The sequence below is a fragment of the Melitaea cinxia genome, chromosome 15 (assembly GCF_905220565.1).
Source record: "Melitaea cinxia chromosome 15, ilMelCinx1.1, whole genome shotgun sequence".
Classification (NCBI taxonomy): Eukaryota; Metazoa; Arthropoda; class Insecta; order Lepidoptera; family Nymphalidae; genus Melitaea; species Melitaea cinxia.
The window spans coordinates 10,415,984-10,435,434 of NC_059408.1; the positions used below are offsets into that span (position 1 = coordinate 10,415,984).

General features: G+C 34.7%; 1 protein-coding gene across 1 annotated transcript; it reads right to left on the reverse strand.

Moving 5' to 3' along the window:
- Positions 1–1,054: 1,054 nt before the first annotated feature.
- Positions 1,055–18,533, reverse strand: LOC123660369 (protein brunelleschi). Its single transcript, XM_045595461.1, has 17 exons — positions 18,344–18,533; positions 18,183–18,273; positions 17,873–18,100; positions 11,932–12,230; positions 10,612–10,788; positions 9,896–10,531; positions 9,511–9,675; positions 8,956–9,116; positions 7,613–7,850; positions 7,028–7,521; positions 6,633–6,937; positions 5,599–5,680; positions 5,392–5,516; positions 4,891–5,060; positions 4,348–4,545; positions 2,778–2,985; positions 1,055–1,400 (listed from the first exon to the last, which is right to left on the reverse strand). Exons 1-17 carry the CDS (start codon positions 18,531–18,533, stop codon positions 1,169–1,171), a joined length of 3,999 nt encoding a protein of 1,332 aa, XP_045451417.1. The 3' UTR covers positions 1,055–1,168.
- Between the last annotated feature and the right edge of the window lie 918 nt (positions 18,534–19,451).

Genomic DNA, 19,451 nt, shown 5'->3' on the forward strand with positions numbered 1-19,451 from the left:
TAGCCAATGAAGCTATGGAACGATGTACCCACTAGATCGAAGTTTTTGATATGATTTTTATTTTTGGTTTAAGCGAACTGTGGCGCCGTCTATAGTGAGTTCTTTACAGAGACCCATAACTATTTAAAGTTTCATATTACAATGAACATCTTTGACAGGAGACGACACCATGCTATTTTTGATATGTACGATTTTATTTTTGTGTTACCCACACATTAGGAATTCTAAACATTTTTGAATATGTGAAATGATCGAACCCGCGTCTCCATGTGTGGGTAACACTTTTGATATGATATTCAAAAATGTTTAGAGTCTTATTTGGTAAACCAACCCCTGTCAATCGTAATTCACGTTTTTTCCGCATTTATCACTCACTTTTACAACACATTAGCATACGGACATTTGTAAAACTCCATTTACTATTCATTTCACTAAAAACAATTATCAATTTATCATTGTAAAAACTACTAAAATACGAATTCCGAGAGTACAGATAACTAATATTTTTGAATATGACATTTCAATATCTTTTTTTAAAAGGCAAATAGGGATGTGGTCATAATATTTTTAGAGGTGAATGAGTAGAAGTGAATGAATAGCATGAGCGATAAAATACATAGGCCATGTTCTTTACCTATATTTTAAAATTTCAAGAGGAAGAGGAAGAACAAGAAGAGGAGGAGGAAGAACAAAAAGAGGAAGAGGAAGAACAAGAAGAGGAAGAATAAGAAGAGGAAGAAGAAGAACAAGAAGAAGAAGCCATTTTGGCGTGAACTTGTGAAGGCCTATGTCTAGCAGTCGACTGTGATATCCTGAAATGATGATGATAAACAAAAATTTATTAACTTTTGACAGAACGAAGTCTGTCCGGGCAGCTAGTAACGTATAAATAACGCATTAGGTACTTGAACTCATTCCCCACAACTCGTCCCACTATTTGAATTTGATAAAATTCAGTCGCTTTATAAGTATAGAAACCTCATGCTATATATACATGCTAGTACTGAAAATTTCTGCGCAATTATTTGTAAGCGATCGAAAATAAACCAACATATTTGAATAAATAAGCTTTAATCGTTTATAATGTTTTTTTTATATATTGTTTAGAGATTTGAATTACAGGGTTAGCAGTACACGTTTCAATAAATAATGACAGTACACGATTACTCTAATCAGTGACACTAATCGCTACTGGAGGTATAAACCTCCAAACATGACTTATTTCACTAGCGCAAGACTGTACGGGCACTTGGTTTGTATCTTTGATGTGTGGGACTTCATCTAATATAGGTTCTGTAGTTGAGCATTGGATGTCGATTTTGTACTCGCCAGGTGTTAAAAACACAACAGTACATTCATGATATGCCTTTGCCGATTCTAGTAGTGTTGTCAGTACTACCCTAAAATAAAAAAATAAAAAATAGCGTTAAACGAACAGTAGATAAACTTTTAAAGTTTATTAAAAATACAAACATTTTCTATATTTGAGTTACAAAAATTATTTAGTGCACACACAATTATATTGTGACAAAAAGAATTTATCAATCGAAATAGTTATGAAATTATGTGGTGTCATGGGACACCAGGTAGAGGAACGAAGTTCCTTCGGATAGTATAGAAGCAACACAATTTGAGAAAAATAATGTTGAATTTTATATATATTTTCTAGTTCTTGATTTTTTTTTAATTTCGTTGATTGGTTTTTAATTAAGTACATAAAAGTATATAGGAAATTTAGTATTTTAGAAAATAACAAATACCGTAAAATAATATAAATCAAACAAAATAATAATAATTCAAACTATTAAGTGAAATAAGAAAACTTCATGTATCCTTATTTATTTTACTTTATTTTTTTATTAGATATTACGTCACTTCCGTTATATATTTTTCTTACGGTTTTAGTATCACATTTTTTTCAGTTCGGTCGCCCAGCCAAATGTCAGCCTTCCGTAAGGAACTTCTTTCCCATATTTTATTTCAAGTTATAATGTACTTATTTTAAACAATAATTGTGTTTGCTCGCAAACGAAAAAAAAACCGACTTCAATTACATCGAAGAGTAATACAACGTAGATCGACGAAAAAATAGTCAAGTAACTACGCGTTATCAAAGATTACTCAAAAAGTAGTTATCAGATCTCGATAAAATTTATATGAGACCATTTGATAAACATCAGCTTTCGATTAAATTAAAAATTATCAAAATCGGTACACCCAGTAAAAAGTTATTGCGGATTTCCGAAAGTTTCCCTCGATTTCTCTAGGATCCCATCATCAGATCCTGGTTTTTCTTATCATGGTACCAAACTAAGGATATCCCCTTTCCAAAAAGAATGAATTATCAAAATCGATACATCCAGTAGAAAGTTATGCGGTATAATACAACGTAGGTCGACGAAAAAAGCGTCAAGTAAAAACGCAATATTAGATATAACTCGAAAAGTAGTTGTTAGATTTCAAATAAATTTAAATGGGACCAAATGACACACACCACCTTTTGATTAAAAGAAAATTTGTCGAAATCGCTCCACCCAGTCAAAAGTTCTGAAGTAACATACATAAAAGAAAAAAATACAGTCGAATTGAGAACCTCCTCCTTTTTTTGAAAGTCGGTTAAAAATGTTAACTAAATAAGTACTTGATTTATGTATAGCTCAACTCAAATGGTATTTTTTTACACACTTTGTAATTTAAAAAAAGCAACAATTTCGAGTTTCAAGCCTACACTGTACGATTATTTAGAATAAGAATAGAATTAATTTTTTATAACTTACTTGTTATTTCCAGCTGTTGCAACTCTGTTATCTAGTTTGTAGTTAAGCACACCATTATTATAATCCTGATAGAATTGAACGGATAGACACAATTTGTGTAACGGTCTGCTAAGATGATTCCAAACTGCTACTCCTAATGACAAACATTCACCAGCCATGCAATTGTACTCCTCTTGTGGCTTAATGCATTGATTGTTTAGACTCACCTCTGAAAGTGTAAGTTTAGATTACTTCCTAGTATTAACTGAGATTTTTAATCTCTTGTAACTATTTTTTTAATCCACCTCTTTCTAAAGTAACAATTTAGTTAATTTGAAAATATTGTAGAAAATAGCAATTTATATTATTTTAGTACAAATTCTGTAAATATACGAGGTGGATCCGTTACTTTCTGAATTTTCTGCATTTGCAGTGTGGTAAGCATTTGTCAGTTGACTTCATTCAAATTTTGAACACGTGACGTACTTTAGTTTGGGTATGTTTGTCAGCCATTACATACATACATACAAAAAGAAAAAAAAGGAATTTCCTATGCTCATCAAGAATTATTTTCCTCTAGTTATTTGACTGTAGCTCTTGCAAGGCCAAGTCATTGTATCTATACAAGCTTAACGTACATTCGCGCGCACTGACTACCTTTCAATTATTATTAGTATTGAGCTATCTTACACAGTGGCGTATTTACCAATATGCTGGAGTCAGGGCGGCAAATATTGCTTAAATTTTATTTTTGTCACAGAAAAAAAAACATTATTATCTACATTCAGAAAATTAATAGATTAAAAAAAAGCAAGCTGAAATAAACTATTTTGCCTTGACTTCATTATTTTATGGAATTATGGAATGGGCGACCTAAAAAAGGTTTTGAGGGCTGGATCTGCGCCTGAATGTACTCCTACTAGGAAATAGGGTATCGAGTTTCAGAAGACACTTCAGTGGTCAGAAGGCGGCAAAACTGAATAGCCTATTGGCGGCTAATTTGTAAATTCTCCACTGATCTTACATTTAATTTCGAGGACCTTGAATAATTTAATTTTACGGAAACGGATAAAAAAAAATGGAAAAACGTTTGACGAGCTCAAAGGAGACTAAGTTGAGAAACCAAGTCACAAACTTATTGTCGTGCCTTTTTACAACCTTTACCTCGTACTTTTCTAATGCGAGTATGGCGGTATTCTATTAAATTATTCATTACGGAACCACACGTTAGTAACACTTTATAAGTAATGAAACAATTAACTTATGGACTTACCCACAGTGGGGCAAGATGGGGCTTTTGCCCTACCCTGGCTCAAAGCTAATAATAGATATTTTAGATTTTAATAAGCATATTTTAGGTAAATTTAGCCAAAAGTTCTGCAAGCTATTATTGTAGTAGTGTTGATAGTAAATGATATGAAAATTTGCAGTAATAAAGACAATTTTTAATTTTCTACATCTTGTCCAGTTTTTCATTTATTTTTTTGCCCCATCTTTAAAAATTCTGGATACGGTCATGCTTAATGAATACATTATTATTTATATTGCTTAATATTTTTAAGTAACTAGTAAAATCATTTACAAATCTTACCCCAATTCAATGGTGACATTCGCACAATATCCATCATAGTTTGAGAGAGAGTTATGCCTTTGACAGAAGCGCGACCAGTTATATTTGATTGTAGTAAGTGCCATTGTAGATCTACATTCTTAGTTAAATGTTCAGAACACATTAGTTCAAGACTATTGATTGATGTTCCTGTACTAATGGATTTTGGTTCAGCAGTATCTGTTAAAAAAAAGTCTTATTAAGATATGCCTATATGCTTACATATCTTTAATTTTTTTTCGCACGATAAAGGACAACCACTGATTGATATTAGATAATTCCATCATCTTACTGTGTCGAAATAAAAAAGTTAGTTAAAGAAAATGGACAACTACAAAAGAGGGTTACTAATATAGAAACACAATTTAAAGTATCAAAATGTTTGTCTAAATAATTAATTAAAATATTTGGAGCATAGTTGGAGCTCCAATTTTGCGAAAGCCTACAAATTTGCGAATTTTTTATAATTTTCAAGGGTTTATAAAATAGCTATAGCTGTGGTTTTTATAGCTACTGTAAACCAACCTTCCTCAATTTTAGTTATCGGGGTAGTAAATGGACATCTATCGAGTGGAACGGGTACCCTGCGAGACTCCTTCCCTTCGATTAAAATATGTTTAGTGGGAGTGTAGTGAAAGTCCATTTCTTCGTTTGTTAGGTTTGTGATGTCCAATACTAGGTAGAGTTGACTAGGGCTGCAAGTAAAAGAAAAAGACGTAACATGTAATTGATATTAAATACTATTTTGTATATACATGGGGCCAATATCAATAAGCAGTAAAATCAATCTTGTCCGAAATTTAGGATTAGGAGTTAGGCCCAAAAATCATATTTTTCAGAGGCAGGAGAAAAATATTTTAGGATAGGTTTAGGTTTACTAAATAAAGTTTGGAAATGTTTAGTTTATGGCGTCAATTAAAAAATGGCATATTAAAGCACAAACGAAGTTAATAGTCCAAGGCTAAATTTCTAATGTGTATAGGTACAATTAGATTAATTTCCCAAATTAATTAGATTATAGCTTACATTTCAGCGGGCAACACATCCCAGTGAGTTATAGACACACTTGGTAGTAACTCAAGATTCATTTGAAGAATAGATTGTCGGCAATGCAAATCCTTACCAACGCCTCCGGAATACCTTATAATAATCTGCAAAAATTGGAATAGTTATAGTTATCACATATGTATGTGTATTAAATAATATACCCATGTAAGAAGAAAGAATATAAACCTGAGTTTCTATTTGACGTCCTCTTGACGGTGGCATAATAGAAAGTGGTGCGGACCAGCTAGTTGTTTGTGAATTGGTAGACCTTAAAAATAAGTTTTTAAATATATTTATATTAGACGTAAGTTAACAGCAGATAAAAATTCAAATTTAAAATACACTCTTGTCTTGATTAGTCATTTTATTTAATTACTATATCAATCGCTGATCGATACTTTTTTAACCGACTTCCAAAAAAGGAGGAGGTTCTCAATTCGACTGTATTTTTTTTTTAATGTATGTTACATCAGAACTTTTGACTGGGTGGAGCGATTTCGACAAATTTTCTTTTAATCGAAAGGTGGTGTGTGCCAATTGGTCCCATTTAAATTTATTTGAGATCTAACAACTACTTTTCGAGCTATATCTAATAATGCGTTTTTACTTGACGCTTTTTTCGTCGACCTACGTTGTATTATACCGCATAACTTTCTACTGGATGTACCGATTTTGATAATTCTTTTTTTGTTGGAAAGGAGATATCCCTAGTTTGGTATCATGATAAGGAAACCAGGATCTGATGATGGGATCCCAGAGAAATTGATAGAAATTCTTGAAAATCCGCAATAACTTTTTACTGGGAGTACCGATTTTGATAATTCTTTTTTTGTTCGAAAGAAGATATCCTTAGTTTAGTACCATGATAAGGAAACCAGGATCTGATAATGGGATCCCAGAGAAATCGAGGGAACTTCTTGAAAATCCGCAATAACTTTTTACTGGGTTTACCGATTTTAATAATTTTTAATTTAATCGAAAGCTGATGTTTGTCATGTGGTCACATATAAATTTCATTGAGATCTGATAACTACTTTTTGAGTAATCTTTGATAACGCGCAGTTACTTGAGTATTTTTTCGTCGATCTACGTTGTGTTACTCGTCGATGTAATTGAAGTCGGTTTTTTTCGTTTGCGAGCAAACACAATTATTAAATTTGTTTTGGCTTAATATATACTATTTAAATTAATTCTTAAAACAAAAAATATAAACAAATTACCTAAAACTCCCAGAGGTCCTATTAACAATCAAACCACTACTTAAAGAAGTATGAGGATTAGAACTGTGTGTAGGTAAAGATGTTTGAGCATTTGGAACTGGTGAACCCACCCTTGAAGGGTAATTAGATATCAAACTATTGGGAAAAAGATTTTCTCCTACTCCTCCTAAGTCTAGAAAATCAGCTTCTCCATATAATTTCATAACTATTGTGGCCACATCACTGGGATTTATCGGCAATTTTGCTTGTATTTCTTCATTTGACCACTGAAATACTTTTGACTGTAGTTGGCTATCCATGTTTGACTGCGAAATAATTAAAAAACAAAAACAGTTTTTAGGGTTGGAAACTTAAACTAAGCAAATAAATGATATAAATTATGCATAATTATGTACCTGAATTGACAAGTCCAAATATTCAATTGGTACATTGCTAGTATTCGTGATAGTTATAACGCATTCAGTACTCTCACCATTGTATAGTGAGATGTTAGTTATGTTACCAGACATTTCTGGATTTGAAAGATTAATGTTTCCAGCAAGGGACAAAGTTGTCTCTATGGTTATTGTTGGCAAACTTGGAATGACTTCGATTAAGAATGAAGCAGGAAATTTATGAGGCATTGGCATATTTTTAAGTCTACAATTAGACTTAACTCCCAAAGTGTGGGTCGAATAGCCTAATATCTGTAACTCGCCAACTTCCTTAGGTGTTCCGTGAAGGTTAACAGTAGTAGGAGAATCTGGAGCAAGAATTATAGTCTCTGGGATAGATTCGAAGACAACGCCAGAAGTTAAAAGACGCATGTTCGATACTTTCAACTCAAAAGGAAGAGGATTGGTCAATTTCAATTGGACTTCACAAATATCGTCCTCGACCCAGAGGTATTCTAAAAAAAAAAGTTTTTATTAATTCAAATTCAATAACAACCGAAGAGATGTTTATATTATAAGTATATACTAAAAGAAAACCTAACATACCCATTTTGCCCTCATCTTTTTTATTTTTCCTCTCAAGGCTACCAAAATGTATCGGTGTAAATATGAATGGTCCTTGGTTGGATTTGGATTTTATAAGATGCGGTGTTCGAGGTGGAGGCAATTGTCGTGGATTGAAGTATGAGCAACTTGGTACGTGAGTTAAGTTTGCTGGAGGTATCACTTCTCCTGTTTCCAGGACGAGAGGTACTGGACCCCCTTCACACTGAGCTGAAAGTGCCTGTAGGTAACAAAAGGCAAAGGTAGGTGCAATGTTAATAAAATGAACTTAACTGGTACAACCTGATGAATCGCTTACCTATGCCTACAAATTTTACCTTACATAGGATAAAATAAAGAATAGTATAGGAATATTAGAAGTACATCATTTTACAACTACTGCTAGTAATGGTAATTTTAGTTTTCCATTTTTTATTTTTTTTAACGTGGGGAAAATCCATCTTGGTTACCTTCCGGCGCGGGTGTGCTAGAGGGTTATGTCAGACTCCTACTGACTAAAAAACCACCACGTGTGAGTAGTCGTCCGCCTGGGTGGGGAGAGATGGGAACGCGCTAGCATTCACCTCGCCCCGGCGGTAGGCCCGGACGAACCCTCAGGGCCCCGGCATAATGGTGAGGGTGGCCTCGCTCACAACGAGGCCACCCCACAGACATGAATTTTAGTTTTACCTACTAGTAACCAGTCATGGCGACAAACAAAAGACATCGCGAATATTACTTTGTTGTGTTTGGCGTTTGGTCGTTGGCGGCTATAACAGTAGCAATAAACGTTCTCCATAAGAATATGTAACCTTACACATTCGCAAAGCTCAAAGCATTGCTTCATTTAAAAAACTTGTAAAACACCATTATCTGTCTCTTAATATTTAATGTATGTATGTATGTGTGTATTATTTACTGTGTACTTATATTTTATTGTTATGTACGTGTATATTTATACCTATAGGAATATTTAATAGTTTATTGTATATAATTTTTTTGTATAATTTGTATTGTATTTTGATTGATGTACGTTTATTATACACCACCTACTTATTTATTTTTTTCCCCTTAATCCTTACCTTACCTTACTACCTTAAGGTTGCCTGGAAGAAATCGCTATCGAGCGATAAGGCCGCCTCATTGTGCATTATACTTTTTTTCTTTACAATTCTGTATTAAATTACTCTATGTGGTGTACAATATAGAATAAATAAATAATAATTAATAACTAAGAATATTTTTTTTTATCGAACATGAAGTATGTGGTACTTGGCATTTTCTGGATTTCGTCGAAACTATGCTTTACATATTTGTACGGTAATATAATAATAAAATAACCGTACCTGCAGCTGTATGGCCAGGTCCCGGTGCTCCTGGCGCGACAGGTGCGGCCACATGGTCTGCAGCAGGAAGGTCATGTGGCGCGTGGCGAGCGCGGGGTGCCCCATCCGGCGGGCGGCCACCACCAGCTCGTGTAGCAACTGGATCTGGAGCGCTGGCCAGCCTGGTTACAGACTCGACTTTTTTATTAGCCTCAAAGCTTGAATTTAGCCCCATAAATCTATTCCCGACTATGATTTACATTTAGTTTTCTTAATTTTATTATTCGCTCTTAAAAGTCAAAAGGTACAAAGTACACAGTGTCCACTCTATTTTGCCGCTTCGTACAAGGAATAAACTATCGAAAAGTCACCATATATGTTTGAAATAACTGACATCAATACAAATCAGTTTGGTCATTGACAATCTTTTGCAAACAAAAACGACCACATAAATATAATGCTAATTGTGATATTTGTTATGTCCAGAAGAATAAGGTTTTCTTAAAAGGGCTTAAGTCAATTGAAAAGGCTTAAAAACAGAAACAAATTATAGTAATAAAATCAGTTACATCTTACCCACTTGATGTTGAATAACATAATTAGGATCAAGACTAAGTTTATGACCAGGAAAGCTGTGCAACATGAGGTAGTAACATCGTTGCCAATCAGGATTCGGGTTATTCGCGCTCACTTGTCTAGTAGCAGCGAGGCGTTGACAAAATGCCGCCTTTCGAAGAAAGCCTAGAAAAATAATCAAAGAAATGTTTTTAACACTCTCACACAAAAAATGTTACAAAAAATATTTATTCAAACTATATTGTTTAAAGATCATTTGCATGATAGCGAAAAACGGCATAAAAACACATTCCTAACATATATGAAATTAAATTCTAAGTTAGGGTTTCATATTTTTCATCAACTGTAGAATATGTATGTTAAAGATTTTGTCTAAGATACTTACCGATTTCTTTATAGAGCTCAGCGAGTGTATCGAATCTCTGAATTTTCTCTTGCTCACTTAATGTTAAATTAATAAATATAACGTTTTGTAGAAAACTGGACGCGTGCAAGCTGTTATTTTGCTCAACAGCAATTCTAGCTGCCTTAAAACATGCCTCGGTTTCAATTATTCCTGCATTTTGATATTTGCTGTAATGTATTATTGCTTTTCTGTATTTTTCTGCAATTTCCTCTCCGTTGAGTAAATATTGGTTATTAATTTGAGATGGAGGTTGCCTTGGAATCGAAGGGAGATCAGGGCTCAAGTAGGATTTTTGGCTTTGATAGTCGATATCACTTGATGAAGCTAGAGACTCAGTATCTGCATTATCAGTTTCAGACTGTCTGGAAGATGTTTCCACGCTCTCAGAAGAAGATGGAGTTAGTTCACTTGGAGGATTTACAGGACTAGACGTTTTAGATGATTTTAATGGAGATGAATGAAGTTTTAATTTCCGGAAAGGGTCTGTATTAGGCTGATATAATGATAATGGCTTTGTTTTATTGGGAGAGCTTTCTTGTAGAGACGCGTTACGTTGTAAGGGCGTGGAGTTCCTGAGACTTGGATATTGCAGTATAGCAGATGTTGCACAGTGACCTGCAATATTATTTAAGTATTTTAGGAAAATACACATTACACTTTTATGTATGACATTTAATTAAAAAAAAATTAAATACCTTCTTTAGCTGCGGCTAACCAAAGCCAATCATTAACAGATTTAAGTATTTCTGCAGAAGAATGATATAAACTTAGAGCTTCTGCAATTAATCCTGCTTGTAAGGTTAAGTCTGCCAAATTTTTGGTAACTCGGCCCATACAACGCTTTTTATTATTACGAGATTCCATGTCAAGCCCTAAAAAAAAAAACAGTAACCAATCTTCACTTAATTTAAAATTGCCTACCTCAAGAACGTCTGTTCCTAAAAAAATGTCAATGCGTGTATGTTAAAGATGTTTAATATCTGGGTGACCGAGTTTAGCTCGGTATTTTAATAATATAAATAAATAGAAAAAAAAATTAATAATAATAATGATAAAATATGAATAATATTTTTCGATTTTACCGACATAATAGTAAAAAATAAGAACTGGCCATTTAAATAAAAAATAACGAATGCAATTATAAAAATAAAAGAAAAATAATAACCGATCTGGAAATTGGAAGATTTGAACCGTTATGTTTTCGATCGATCGCGACCGGCCTATTTCCCACCTGAGCTATTACATCTTTAATTACAGGTGCGAAATTAACCTTCGTATTCTAACGATATTGTAGCCATTTTTCACTGTCTAAAAACTGGGATAAAGTGACATTTTCTAAAAATGAATTCTAGCTAGATTTATTTATCTTCCCCGAAATCTCCTGCATACTAAATTTCATGATAATCGTTGGAGCCGTTTCCGAGATTCAGATTCTATATATACCTAGTCCAGCCATAAGTTCTATTACAAATGAAAAGGATTTTTTTTTTAAATGAAGTAATTCACGATTTGTTGGAGCGCCTATTAGTTTTTGAGAAGCAATTACTCTCAATCTCGTAATTTTGTAATTTGTATCAATTTTTTATTTGACGTAATTTTTTATTTTTATTTTATAAATTGCATTTGTTACACATCGTGCGTTAATTCATTATTAAAAAAGATTTCATCCAAACCGGCAACAAATCATTTTAACTCTCTCTTCTACTAATGCTTCACGATTTACTAAAAATACCGAGCTAAGCTCGGTCACCCAGGTACTTACCTTAGAAAATGATAGATAAAATAATATATTAATTTCTAAAAAGGATATACTTTGTCTATTATAATATTTAATTTGGACGCAAAATTTAGGAGTTAATGTAAAATCAAATGAAACGACGCCGCGTCGCGCCGCTCGTTTAAGTAGCCCAAGTAGCGCAGTATGATAGTTTAAAAATATTGTTTTTTTCTCAAATTGACGCGGGTTTAACAAAAAAAAAATCATACAGTAGGTACGTGTAAGAAATAATACATACCAACAAAATCTCTTTTCTCAAATGGAGCCAACAATAGGGAGACCTTTTCCAATTTCTCTCTCGATCTTTCCAATCTTTTTGATTCAACCACCCAAAATAATGAATTAATAAGATCGGCCACATGCTGCTCAAGATCTGGCACAGGGTCGTTTTCTCCATAGAATAGTCCATGAGTCTTAAAATTCGATGGGGTCGTAAAATTTTCTTCTTGCACTGAATATGATGTATTAGAAGATGTGGATCTAGGAAAACTCCCAACTGAAGATAAGCTATCTGGCTGATCACTTGGAAGTGATGTCCTATAAATAATATTGAAATATTTTAAAATACTAGCTTGGCTTTTATGTAGTAAACTACACACACTTTACAGGGACTAGTTGTTTAATTCACATCCTGTGTCTGGGTGTCATTTTTTTTAATTCTTTATTTTTTTTAGGGACGTTTGTCTACACAGACATGCCAGCCCCATCATACCCTAATTGTCACTAAGTCTAAGAAATGGAGAAAGAATCATTGATGATGTAAGATCATATTAACTAACAAATTTGTTGCATCAGACAAAGGTTCTGTTAACACAGAAAAAAAAAGTACCCATATCAAATTTATTTATACTAAAACGTTTCATCAATGATTCTCTCTTACGCGTTAGTATGTAGCTATCTTTGCTAGACAGTCAGCCTTCTCGTTACCACTAAGACCTATATGCGATGGAACCCACTGCAGCTTCACATTTATATTCCTAATCCGAAGTTCGTTGAAAATGTTAACGATTGTGTAGGCTATCGATACACCTCTGCTATATCCAGAGGCGCATCGAGCCAAATGTTGTAAACTACTTTTACTATCCGTGAAAATGACAATATTTTGGTTATTCAGTGTACTGAGACATTTTAAAGCCTCTGAAACTGCAATGAAATTCTGCCGTCATTATACAAACATTTGATAAAATTTTAAATTGACCAAAAACATCCCCTTTCTGGTTACAATAAGCACATCTAAGTCCAGCTTCGCTCCTCGAACCATCTGTAAATATTTGTGTCCAACCAGAATACTTTTCGTATAATTCTTTCACAACACTAATTTTCAGAGATGCGCTTTCATAGCTTCTTTTCGATAATTTAATACAACTCAAATTAGTTTCTATGACATTACTTAAATCAAAACTACTAACCCATGAATTCAATTTAAACATTTCTAATAGGTTCGAGGAGTGAATCTGGACCTGTTTACATTCACGATATACTAATAAAAGTAACGGGTTTTTAATATTTTGGCAGTATCTCTATATCTTGAGGAACTTAAATCTTTCAAAAGTTTAATTGTTGTATTATTTGACCAAGATCTACATTTCATACAATATTTATATGCTAAATACAATCTCCCAATAAACAATGGTTGAATACACAATTCATTCTCCATTACACGTATAGGAGTACTTCTAATGAATCCACCTATTATTCGAAGGGCCTGGTTTTGGACCTTGTCAATTTTATAAAGATGTGTTTTTGCACTGTTATCGTAAAAATAGCAATCATTATCAATCCTGCTCCTAATCAAAGACAAGTATAAGGATCGAATATGCCTTGGATGGATACCCAAACCAGACCCAGCCAACGCTTTTAATAAATTTAAAAATTTTGTAGATTTCTCAACAATCTCATTGATATGTTTGCTCCAACGCAACGATACAACACAACAACACAAGTAAGAGGTGATAAAATCAACTTGTTTTCTATAAACCATTTCAACCGTTTTCCTATCATGTTATGAAATATTTTACACAAACACGATATAAGTGAGATAGGTCTTAAGTTGATTTCTGAATTTAAGCCATTATGTGATTTAGGAATGGGAACTATCAAAATTGTACGCCATTGCTTTGACACAATAGCCGAATTAAATATAGCATTAAATATTGTTGGAAGTGATTTTTACCAGCCAATGGTAAATTAAAAATCATGGAATACGTAAAACCATCAGAATTTGCCAATGTCTGACATTGGCAAATCCTGTCTGTGAGTGTGAGAGATTTTATGTTTATGGTAAATGCGATCATGGAGTTTATCAATTAAAGGGTGAGAAGAGTTTCGTACGGCATTAATAAGGAACCTGTCACATAAGAACTGTCTGCGTAGATGTAAAGGAGGATCAACCAATTCTACTTGAAGGGCATTAGTAGGAGACATTTTCATTGCTCCAGCTATAATTCGTAGGCATATCGCTTGTAATCTAGTCCAATATGAGAGAGCGACTTTATAACATGGTTCCAAAACAAAACTTGCGTAGTCAAGATGACTACGTATAATCGCATTGTACAACAACTTCTGAGAATAAGGGTGCGATCCCCATCTAACGCCCGAGAGTGATCTTAGAATATTAATATTTTTTTTCACATTTGTTAGAAATATAATTTAGATGTTGAACGCCCGACATTTTGGAGTCCAGTATCACTACCAAAAATTTTACGTGATTCTGAATGGCAATAGGTTGATTATTGATGTGAAGAGACACGCTATCTGGAACAGAGCGTTTTCGAGTGCAAACGATGCCAGAGACCATGATCAGTTAACCAATTATTTAAGTAGTGCAGGACAGAATTAAGTTTAGAAGTGGAGTCGGAAAATGATGAAAAACAAGAGTAAAGAGCAATGTCATCAGCATATTGTAGAATATTGCAAACACGGAGGACCGATTTGTCAAGGTCGTAAATATACAAATTGTACAAAAGAGGGCTCAGAACGGAGCCCTGAGGAAGCCCTTTCCAGACTATTCTTTTTGGAAGTAATAATCCTTGGACACGAACCGTGAAGTATCGGGCAGAGTAAACATTAAAAACAATATTGATCATTCTCATCGGCAAGTTTAAGTTAAACATTTTCTGACGGAGAATATGGAGCTCAACGTTATCGTATGCAGATGAGGTATCAAGGAAGGCGCCAATAACATGTTTCTCAGAGCTAAGGGCATGCCAAACATCGGTGGTAAAGATGCTGAAGCTATTTAAAGAGCTCATACCCTTCCTAAAGCCAAATTGGTATTTAGACAATAGGCCTCGACTATACATAAACTACTCTAATCTATTTTTAATAAGGTGTTCCATAATTTTAGTCATAACAGATGAAAGAGCAATTGGTCTATATGAAGAAGGATTCCTGGGGTCTTTATTAGGTTTTAGGATAGGAATGGTAATATGAGTTTTCCACGAATCAGGGACAATTTCGGAGCTATAGATGAAATTAAAGATATCAAGCAAATATAATTTAACAGAAGTGGGGGATTTCATAATGAAGGAGTATGGGATACAATCGATTCCGAGCGACGAATTCTTAAGTCCATCAAGGGCAGAAAGTAGTTCGTTTAAGAAGAAGGAGTCGTTGAATCTTTCTGAAGTCATGCAAGAGGGAAGACATAAGAAAATGTTTTCAGAAGGAACATAGGGAGGAGCTAGATTATTAAAGTTAGGCAACCAGTAAGAAGAATCGTTATAAGAGACGTTACGATCATCCTGAAAAATTTGTCTGAAAGATTTTATTTTTCTCCATACAAGCAAGGCAGGAGCTCGCGGTGACAAAGACTCGCAGAAGTTACGCCACCCACTAGACTTTTTCTTTGAGAGTAAGCGCTTAGTCTTAGCAGTTGTTTTCTATAAATGTAGGTAACTAATCATCGATAAATTAGAAAGATAGGTAACCTCAGCAGCATTGCGTTTCCGAATACTATCTGTGCATTCAGAGTCCCAACATGGGGGCGAAGTTATTTTGTCTAGAAAATAATTTTCAAGTGGAATTGATTCATCAGCTGCAGAGCTTAGACACCAAATTAACAAATCATAACACAGTGAAAAATTATTGTCAGAGACCGGAGATTTTCATCTGAGACAGAGCAGGTTTCGCCAGAGTGAGGTTGAGCGCATTTGTAGCATCGGAGGGTGGAGCGGCACTGGCCCTTAGTATGACCGAAACGGCAACAAGCAAAGCATTGGATGATCGGTAATTGGTACAAAGAAACAGGAAGGAATGCCTGAAAACAAAATACTCTCTCAGGTAAATTCTGTCCGAGAAAGGTTAAGGCAACTATAGTAGTAGGTATCCATTCAGGTTTTCCATCGGTAAATCGTTTTTCATTTAGGCGACGAGCTTTGATGGCTTTACCGCAGTTATGAGGGTATTCCATTCCCTCAACCATATCTTATAAAGACCAATCAATGGGGACAGAGCTGACCACGCCAACCCTCGTGACTTGATATTGTGGGATAGAAGCTTCGTAATTATTTGCGGATAGAATAGAATTCTGGACAAATAAATTTGCTAGATCAGCCAACAAAAAATCTACAGAAATCCTATTTCTGCCTAGGTTTTTAATGCCTTCGTTAACAATTCCATTTATGGAGTTCTTATGAAGGAACTGTTCGAAATTGAGAAGGCGAATAGATGGACCAGGTTTTTGCACAGATTCCAATTTAGAGATATGAACAGAAAAGGGACCTTTATCATCCTGATTATAAGCAACTTTATTACCTGTGAAATCTGGATCAGTATACCTGTCTTGCACAGAGGCAGACGGAGGAGAGGCTTTCTTAACACTTTCAGGATCACGATCCATTGACAAGCGTCTTTTATTGCCGCCAACGCCGCCACCACCCCCATCAGGAGGAGGTGGAGCATCCCACTCCATATTAGGGACTACCACTTATTACACCAAAAAAAAACAACACTATTATACAAAACAAACTGTCACAGTATACAAAATTCAAAAATAAACACAAAAAAATTTCCACCAAATAACAGGAAAGATACATTGGCACGTGTTGACTCTCACCTACCCTCAAACGAAAAAAAAAACTTCACTACTATCTTCGGCCTCACGTAATCTTTTTTCACTTTTTTTAGCATTCCTGGTTTGCTCCGTTAGATCCAAGCTCATATCCTTCAACAAATGTTCATGCTGCTTTAAAATTGTTGAATGGCCCCCAGGATCATCCTCATCAATCAAAGAAAATTCATTCATATTTAATAATTATTTTAAAAGTGGGTAGATTGATAATATTTTTACAATGTAAATACAGTCGCAATCGTTATGTGCGCTCGTCGCAGATTATCGCGCGTCACTGGGGTGTCAAATTTATATCTAACACATATTTATTTGGAAAAAAAATTTAAATTGCTGTTGCCTAATATTACACATTTATTAAGTTGGCGATAGTAGAATCTGTTCACTATAGTAAAAAAAAGCAATTACCATAGCTTATATTTTTCTTACGGTGCTTTATCTCAGTTAAGATATATTTAAAATAATTACAGTAATTATGTACAAGAGCGGCCTCTAATTTGTGGGGCTAGGGGGGACAGGGGTTGAAGGGGGGGTGGGTTTTTTACCCCCCCCCCCCCCCCCCCGACAACTATTATTGTGTAAACCCCGTGGTTACGGAGATATTGTGGTTAAAGTTTTGAGGTTACATTTTTAAATCGGAAAAATTTTTAACTTGGGGTTAGTATAAGCCTTGGCTCCGGCTTAAAAAAAAGTACTCCAGGGGTAGGGCAGACCAAGACCACGTGGACAGTGGGGTGCTCCGATTCGGTTTTGGGTATTTTTAAAATAATAAAAAAAAAAAAACAAATTAGTACTAGGTGAAAATTGCCTACCATTAAATCTTAATATATATAAATCTCGTGTCACAATGTTTGTCCTCAATGGACTCCTAAACCACTTAACCGATTATAATAAAATTCGCACACCATGTGCAGTTCGATCCAACTTAAAAGATAGGCTATATTTTATTTTGATATATTATGTTATTATTATATTTCAGGAAAAAATAAGGCGATACGAAGTTCGCCAGGTCAGCTAGTCACTATATATATTTTTATTACTTTTTTTACATTTGAAAATTATGATATTAAAATAATTTTCTTGTTAAAGTTATAATAATAATAATTCTTACTTATCACTTAGGCTCGCTTTTTCTTTCAGCTTATCATCATCAAAAGGGTTGTAAGTTTCAGGCTCCTGTTGTGGTTTCTTCAAGTTACTTCCAGGCCCAAACATGAAAGCTCGTGAGTCATATAGCGTACTAGAATATTTCACTTTTAAAGACTCGTGAACTCTACAGACTTCATTGAGCTCTATTTGATTTGCAAACTTGCTTAGCGTTATTAAGCCTAGTAACCTCCTATCATAAAAAAAAAAACAAGTAAAATAGAGTAAATGTTTACAATATACTTGTATTAAAACTTGTAATTTACCAATTTTACCTATGAGTTTGGAAGTCTCCCCAATCATTGTTCTCAACTGGGTAATCTCGGACATACCTTACCCAAATATCTCTTACTTGTCCAGAAGAATCTACAGGTATAATAAATCTAGTTAAGTTATGAATATTTCGGTTTCAATGACTTAAAATTTCACCACTTACCAGTTACTTTAATATTATTGACGCGTTGTATCCGCTCCCAGAGTTTATTGAAATTTTTTAATACGCCCCCAATCCCTTTGACCAGTACCAGCAGGCAAGCGTGGTGCTGAGCGTGTTGCGCGTAGTCTGGGTGAGACATCACGGACTCTCCGGGCGCGTGAGACAGTATGTAGCTCACTGATGAGCGCATTGATATCTCATTTGATAATTATTTTCAATGCAGGATATCACTATTAACAAATATATTCGCCATTTAACACAAAATAACTAATTATATACTTGAAAACAACTAGGAAAGTACAAATCTTTAAGAATTTTGTAAAAATATTGTAATAAAATTATTAGTAATTGAAAACTCCTTATTGTTGTGAAATGTGACGTATAAAAACATAAGAAACTTGACAGATTCACGTCAGCCAAATGTCAGGTTAACCGAAACAAATTGGGTGCGTTCCATTGAGCGACCACCAAATCCAAGTTTTAATGATATCCTCTAGCGCAGTGGTAAACAGTTTCGGTGATATTACATCTCCCTGTCTTACCCCACGCCGGAGGGAAATAGGCCCTGTTCTCTGGTCCTGGATATGAACGGTCATCGTCGCCGCGTCGTACATACATCTCAGTACCTCGATCTATCGCTAGTTGATATGACATCTGTGCCGAGAGTCCTGGACAGCCCAGGTCTCGACAGAGTCGAAGGCTTTCTCGTAGTCCACAAATGCCATACACAGTGGCTGATTATATTTTTCTGTTTTTTGAATAATCTGCTGAACAGTACGGATGTGGTTTACTGTGCTGTAGCCTTTTCGAAACCCAGCCTGCTCCGGTGGTTGAAATTCGTCTAATCTTCTTGCGAGATGATTCGTAACAACCCTCGAAAACTGCTTATAGATGTGGCTCAGAAGTGAGATCGGTCCGTAATTCTTTAACAGAGACTTATCGCCTCTCTTAAAGAACAGTACCACCACACTCCTGGACCACGCCTCCGGCGTGGTACCTTCGTGAATGACGGCGTTAAAGAGTCTTGCCAAGGCTTTTAGGGTAGGTTGCGACTTCAATGAGTTCAGTCGTAACTCGATCTTGCTCTCGGGGCCTTTCTGTTTTAAGG